This window comes from Melospiza melodia, chromosome 1, assembly GCF_035770615.1.
Source record: "Melospiza melodia melodia isolate bMelMel2 chromosome 1, bMelMel2.pri, whole genome shotgun sequence".
In the NCBI taxonomy this organism is placed as follows: Eukaryota; Metazoa; Chordata; class Aves; order Passeriformes; family Passerellidae; genus Melospiza; species Melospiza melodia.
The window spans coordinates 162,033,355-162,041,096 of NC_086194.1; the positions used below are offsets into that span (position 1 = coordinate 162,033,355).

The 7,742-nt window shown below is 45.9% G+C and overlaps 1 protein-coding gene across 2 annotated transcripts in view; it reads right to left on the bottom strand.

Annotated features, from left to right (window-relative positions):
- Window positions 1-7,257, bottom strand: part of TMEM65 (transmembrane protein 65) — a 30,706-nt gene extending 23,449 nt beyond the window's left edge. For both annotated transcript variants that reach the window (XM_063173829.1, XM_063173821.1), the window contains exon 1: window positions 6,939-7,257. In XM_063173829.1, the coding sequence (XP_063029899.1) occupies window positions 6,939-7,257 (319 nt within the window). The remainder of the gene's footprint in view (window positions 1-6,938) is intronic.
- Window positions 7,258-7,742: the final 485 nt, after the last annotated feature.

Below are 7,742 nucleotides of genomic sequence, written 5' to 3' on the forward strand. Positions count from 1 at the left end.
ATTATTTAAAATCTTCCAATCAATACTGGAGCACCCACCAGCAAGAAAAGATCCTTTATAAATATTAAGACTGGATTTCTGTGGGTTTTACATCAATTCCACTTGATTGTTTGCAGGGTTTTCTCTGCAAAAAAATAAGATGAAGTTTCTGCATTTAAGCAGACTAGAACCTGCTTTAATTTTTGTGAGCAAGTAAAATTTCAGAATATGGAAGCAAACTAAAGCACAACAGAAAAATCATGAACTTCAGAAAACATTACCTTGCTGCAGGTGGTTGAAAGGTAGACAGTTACAGCTGACATTTTCAGAGAGCAGTTTCAGAATAATTTTACCATGAGTGACCATGCACCAATTTTCTTGTTTATGACATTAAGCCTCAGCCCATAATTACATAACAGTCTGGGTTTGAAGGGATTTAATGATCATCCAGTTCCAACCCCATGGGACACCTTTCACTAGACCTGGTTGCTTCAAGCCAGATCCAACCTGCACTTGTAGGAAACGGGCACTCAAAGCTCCTCTGGACAACTTATGCCAGTATCTCACCACCCCCACAGTAAAGAATTTCTTCCTAACAGCTAATTTAAACCTACTCTGCTCCACTTCAAAGCTATTCCTTCCTGTCCTATCACTAGATGTCTTTGTGACAAGTCCTCTCCAGGACACTTGCAAACCCCAATTATGTGCTGGAATGTGCTACAAGGTATCTCCAGAGCTTCCTCCAGGCTGAACAGCCCAAACTTACTCAGCCCAGAGAAGCAGAGGGGCAGACACAGATCTCTTGTTTGTGGCAGACTCAAGGGAAAGGCCTGAAGTTGGGTCAGGGAAGGTTGAAGTTGGATCTCAGGAAAAGGTTCCACACCCAGAAGGTGGCTGGGCACTGGAACAGGCTCCGTGGGGAAGTGGTCACAGCACCAATCCTCACAGAGCTCAAGAAGTGTTTGGACAATTCTCTCAGGCACATGGTGTGATTCTTGGGGGGGTCCTGTGCAAGGCCAGGACCTGGACTTGATGAATCTTGAGGGTCCCTTTAAACTCAAGATATTCTATGATTCTGATGCATGAGGTTCAGATATTAATGAAAATGACCAGCAGAGCCTCAGCAGCACTTTTCCTTCGGCACTCTGCCTTCATGAGAGAGCTTCAAGACTCGGGTCAGGAGGTGGGGGGTACAGTTAAAAAAAAAAGTTTCAAAAGCAAAATGTAGCACATCCTTCTATCTGAAACACAATGCTTCTTTCACCAGCTAGTATTTTTGACACAGCAGTGAGATTGGTAACAGTCCTGGTATAGGCTGCAATGGTCTGAGAGCATAAAGGGACTCACATAGGCAGGCCAGCAAGAGTTTGCCATTTTACCAGCTTGACAGGCACTTCAAACTTGTGAATCAGACACCTGCCAGCAGACCTTTTCCTAGAACAGCAATCAAACACTAGAGTTAAAAAATGTATTGACCTAGGTCACAGCAAGGGAAAGAGAAATAGACAACACTGCTCCACCCACAGCATGGCACTGACCTGCATGTGCTGGGTGTGTGAGGGAGAGAGGAAGAGAGAACTGTCCCCACCAGGTGCCACGGTACCTGGCACAACACCATGAACAGCTCCTGCTCTCCCAGCTCAGGGGCTGAGGGCAGTGCTTACCACAAACCTCACACCCGCACTCTGAAATCACTCTTCAGACAAAACAAGTACTTCCAGAAGGATGGAATTCTGTTTTGTCGTGTTAGCACAGATTCAGTTCTAACAAAAAGAGGCACTAAAATCCAAGCAGCCCTAAAGCACCATGGCAGATGAACCAGTGTGTTCATATCAGCAAGAAGCATCTGATTCATGCAACAGAGGGAATCTTTTTCACAGGAGGCTTGTTTAGAGTGTCTAAAAACCTCAGTGAAATCCACTTGTCTTTGATGACTTTGCATCTTTTGAATTAACTTCTCTTTGTAAAGCTGTGGAAGTAGAGGCACGTAGGCTCTAACACTCCCTAAGCTATTCTAGTAAACTGGGGAGCTCATAAATTTAACACCAGAACATAAGCCAATGAGGTTTCTTCTGACACCAAATGAGATTTCACCCAACAATAGCTAAAACCTTGTGAATTCCCTGAGATTCTGCACCAGCTGTCAGCCCAGCTGAATGCAAGGAGGTGCAAGCTACGGTTTTGGTGCTTTGTTTGTTTTTAACAAAAACAAGGTGCAGTAACTTGAACTTATGAACAGTTTTCTATCAGAATGCATCATTTTGGTCAGATTGTTTATGTATCTCAGATTATTATGAATGGTATGATATCCCAGTGCCTTCAAAGAGAATCTAGCTAGAAACTGCATTCTCCAAAACCTGTAAATTAAATTACAAAAACAGTTGCCAAGACTCATTGCTGAGGTGTTTTTGCATGTTTTCCAGGTAACACAACCTCACCAAGCAGAGGAAGAAGAAACTGCACTTCAAAAGACCTTTCATTTAGTGATCATTTCACTAAAGTCTTCCACTTAAAATATAAAATGCAACTAGGTGCTTTCAAGGAATTGTGTTCAATATACAATGTACATACATTATATACTAAAAACATCTGTTCTATGTATTATATACACACACATATGTATTTTATGTGTATGTACACAAAGATAGGAAAACAGGAGTTGTTTTCCCATCTTTGCAACAAAAGATGGGAAAATAAAGGATTGTCTCACTCTCAAGACCTGAGATTTCTTAGAGGCCCTAGATAATCACTGTGTTAGTAATATTAATGAAAAGTAGTTAGATCTGGGCTCAAGAATATTGTAAAGCAACACATAAAAGACCAACAATTCCCTAGGAAGCAATAAAGACAGAGCAAAAATGCCAAGTTTAGTATTTCTTACTTAAAGTCAAGCCCTTTAGTATTTTCCCAGCTCATTACCAGGCTTGCTGCACTGCTTACAAGTGCATCTTTCATGAAACATCTCATATCATACATTGGAAACCAAAGGTAGAAACCCTAAATATAAGCTCCTTAAGAAAGAAGTTCCATCTTCTTCCTAACACCACTTTTGTCAATGGAATATTGCTATAGAAGATCAGAAGCATTCTCCATATTTTCTGGAAGATTTTACACTTTCATCTCCATCATTCAAGAAAGAAACAAGAGAAATCTGATTATCTGAAGCCAACAAAACTAAGCCTTGTTTATGGGGCACTACTTCTGGTGACAGAAAGCAGGACTATCACATTTGAAATCAACCAGCCTACTTGCTACTTCAGTGCTCCTGTAACCATGAAAATAGAAATATACAAATTACTTCTATTCAATTCCACATGCATCATCTCTTATCTGGTGTGGCTGGGTGTGGCTGACATGCTTACAAGAAACATAAGCTAAAATTTAAAATCTTTGTTTCAAAGGTCTTCCTGGGGAAAAGTGACACTTTATTCATGTTTCCAAGGTTCAAAATGGGAAAAAAAAAACCCAAAAAACTCAAAAACTTAAAGACTTCAATGCCGAAGGAAAACTAAATCCAGATGAGAAAGGATTTGCAGCTGTCTTCAGAAAGAACAGCTCAGTGATGTTTTGACTAAATTTTAAGATAGTAAGATACAGATTATAGTCTAAATCGGGAGATTTTCAAAATATTTTCTGAGAACTGTTCTATCAAGATTCAATTTCACAGTCTTCCCCCCAGCTTCTACTATGCAAAACACATCTATGAATTCAAACTCCGGCTTTTAGCCCTCAGCCATCACATTCTCACAGACAGAGCTCTGTCTTCTGAGGCACTACAACAAACAGCAGAATTTCAGTCAGTGTTCATTTATAAGCTAGGCTGCTCAGCAGACCTCTAGTGCCCAGTATCTGGAAGCTCCATAACCCTGCAGGTAACACGGGTGACAAGGTGATGGCAGGCAGGAACATACTCATAAACCTCTCCCCACCTACATTTTTCATGACTACAGCATAAACAGATGTTTAAGGTTTCAGAGACTCAGCTAACTTACAGGTACCAGCTACAGCTCACCTACCTGAGGGCCGTCCTTGGGCGCAGCAGCCGCAGCAAAGGATGGGTTTCCCCGCAGCCTCTGCCATTAGCGGAGGCCACAGATAGTGTGTCCTGTCATATTTCCTGCTAGGGCAATTAGCTGCTGGAACTGCTTCCTTCTGCTGGTAGGCCTGGGAATGGGCTGAGGAACTTGCCCCATTTGGTTCTTGATGTGCCCAGGTCTGCCCATATTGCTGACAGCCTCCCCTAGCTGATATGGGGTCTGTTAGGGCACAGAAGAGGTAGTGAAGGAAGAAGGTCAAAACTTAACCCAGTAAGGACTGTGATAAGGAGGGTATGGACTAACACCTCCCTTTCCATAAAGAATTATGAAAAGATCACAGGCACAAAACAAGCTTAAGCAGAGTAGCAAAACTACAAAGGCATTTCATGATCAAGGAGAGACTGATTTTTCAGACTCAACCAGAACACGGGAATTTATGCAAGCAGTAGAGAAGAGAATTTGAAGGCTGCGTTTGGATCACTTTCATTGGAAATCAACACAAAAGTATAACCAGGGCCCTCAGCTAAAGAATCAGCTGCTGTGAGCTACAGCATGCTGCCAACGAACAAGATAATTGATAACATTGCTATAATAGTTTTGTCTTGACTGAAGTCATGATTTGTAAAGATCAAAAGTGCCACAAGTCAATGAGAGAAAGTACCTGGAAAGCAAGGCACAAATAGCTCTCCCCTCATCTGCTACTCACAACCTGTGTACCTATTCAGGTCATTGCTTCACAGTCACCATTTCAACAGCAGGAAACAGCAACCATACAAAATATTTCTAAACATAATGAAGCATTTTAAACACAGAATACAAACACCTAGCTCAGAAAAGTCTCTAATTGTCTTTCAAGGGTAGCCCTTCTATCCACCTTGTCTTCTTCTGGCACTCCACAGCATTGACAGTGATGATACATATCCAACACCTCTCTGCCCTTCTTCACACAAAATCTGAATTCTTTCTTCTCCTCTACAGAAAACAGCTATGGGCAATAAATTCAAGATAGGGTTTTTCTCCAATTTCTATTTAATTACTGGAATTACTCAAATTCTACTTAACTTACTAGAAGGCTCTTCAGTTATGATTTTATTTTCATAACACATGAAGAAACAGAATTTCTTACAGGTAAAAGCTGACAGCTGTTATCATGCTGCAGTTTGGTAAAAATATCCCATGAATAGAGCTGGCTAAAGGAAAAGGTTATATACAAAAAATGTCTTATCCAGCTAGATGGGCAGACCAAGAATCTGACTCCAATGATGAGGTCCGATGGCACTACAACACTTTATGCAGCCCTTACTTATGAGACTACAAAGCCCACAGCTGAGATTTTGCTGAAATAATCTCTCCAGCAAGATTACTGATTACAGTTTCAGGCACAAGTGAACTGCAATTTCCACTAGTGGAATAAACTTAAAATCAATTAATAAACTCCCATGCAGTAAAATGTCTAAATGCAAATTGATGCTATTGTTACTTTGCTTCTACATCCTGAATCATCAGAAAGTCACAGCATTTTATAGAACAGACTTTCACATTATAACTAACAGCATCTGAGCAGCAAGATATTAAATACGACCATCTGTTGATTTACATCTGTATAAAAGTTGAGACACTATACTGAAATTTTAAATCTCATTTTGATATCCACCATATGATCCTCCAGATACACAGTTCCGTTCTATTTAACCTGAGCAATACCTGATGAGACTCACACAAAAACCTCATGGCAAGAACCCTTCAGACACTTAGAAGGATTTATTTGGGAAGAGTATTAGTTGTTAGTATTCAAAAGTTAGTGTCAACTTACAGTTCAAAGCATTCTACCCTCTGCGTTGTAAAAAAAATAAAACTGATTCACTGTCTGCAAAACAGAAGCGCTGCTGCTCCCAAAATAAGGTGTTTAAGCGAACTACTCCCACTCTGACTAGAAGCACTAGTGTTTATATGCAAGTGTGCTACAAACAAAACCCAAGAGATACCTGAAAGGGTTCTGTCTTTTCACAAAAGCAACACTTTTACAGCTGACTCTCAGACCTGCTCCCTGCCCACCCAAATTTTCTTCCAGACATCTACAGAGGAGCCACAAGACACAGAAATGCCCTTTCCAAGGGCACGCCACTATCAAAGTCACAAAGAGGCCTAGATCAAATGCACACTGATCTCTTAAGTACCCGCTATCATCTTCGCTGCAACACGGATTGTAAATTACAGCTGAGGATCAGAACGAGAAGCAAGGAGGCTGTAATTAAGAGGATTTGGTTTTGTCAGGTTTTGATTTGTTTAAGGAACAGTGTCAAGTTGGCAAGAACAGTTGGATCAGATGAGAAAAATCACTGTGAATTACTTTAATTGGCGTTGCATAGCCGTGTATTCAGAGATACATCTGTAAGCCTTCCCGGCACATACACACCTTCCCGAATGAGAACCGACACTTGCAAGAAGCAGCGCCGGCAGCTCTCCGGGCAGGGAAGTGTAACTCATGAATGAGCGCCCAGAGCAGCAGCAGCCCGGCGTCTCTTAAGAGGTCTGAAATCAATTTACTGCTGCCCTGGTGTCAGGGGGATTTTATGAGACACACTTTGCTACTCCCATTCCGAAAAATGGCCACCCGTGGCTCTCTGAAACACCCGGTGAGACGACAGACCCACCGAGGATTTGGCACATTGGGCCGGTTTAAGTTCTAAAGGTGCTGCGGATGCTTCTGGAAACTAAATTTCGGGTCGTGTACCTCATTTATACCCAATTACGCGAACACACAGGGGCGAGTGCTTCTCGATGCCTCCTTCGGCTGGAGTTTCCCACTCGCCCGAAAGAGCCGCCTGGGCGAGGGCAGGAGCACCCCCAAACTTCGGAGGCTCAGCCCCGCTCCGGCCCGGCCCTCCCACCCCAGTCGGGCTCGGGTGGGTCGCGGCTCACCTTGGGCGATGGCGATGGACTCGAAGCGGTGGAGCTCCCGCAGCAGGCAGCTCCGCTCGGTGGAGTGCAGGCTGTAGATGAAGTCGCGGGCCCCCTGCGCTGTGTTCAGCGCCTCCATCGGCTCCTTCTTGGGGTGGGTGCCGAGCGCCCGCGACCCCCGCGGGAGGAGCAGCCCCTCGGCACCGCCCCGCAGGCAGCTCAGGCGGCGGCGGCAGCAGCACCGCGGGCCCCGCAGCGAGCCCAGGCAGGACGAGGGGACGGCGGCGGGGCCCCCCGGCCGCCCCAGCAGCAGCGCCGCCCGGCCGAGCCACGCCGACATGGAGCCGGGGAAGGGCGCGGCGCTCGGGCCGCCAGAACCGCCCGCGGCCGAGTCGCCCGGGCCGCGCTCCCGCGGCTGCTCCGCCGGTGGGGCCGGGCGGTCCGCGCCAGGCACCGCCCCGCCGAGCTCCCGCCAGCAGCGGCGGCAGCGCCGCCCCGCCCCGGGCCGGCGCCAGCCCCAGCCCCGCTCCCTCCGCTCGGGGAGCCTCGGCCGCAGGGCGGGGCGGAGGGGCCCGAGGGGCGGCCCCGCGCAGGCGCCCGCCCGGCCGCGCTGAGGGGAGCGGGGCGGCAGCGCCCGGGGAGCTCCGAGCCCCGGCCGGGGCAGCTCCTTCCTTCCAAAGGCTTCCCTCGCACCCACTGCCGAGTGCCCGGAGCCCACAGGGCTTCTCGCACCGCCAGGCTACAGCAGCTTAGCAGGGCAACACTAATGAGGTTTCGCTTCTCTCTCCCGTTTTCCAGGGCCTTGCCGTAGAGTACTGTGGTGTT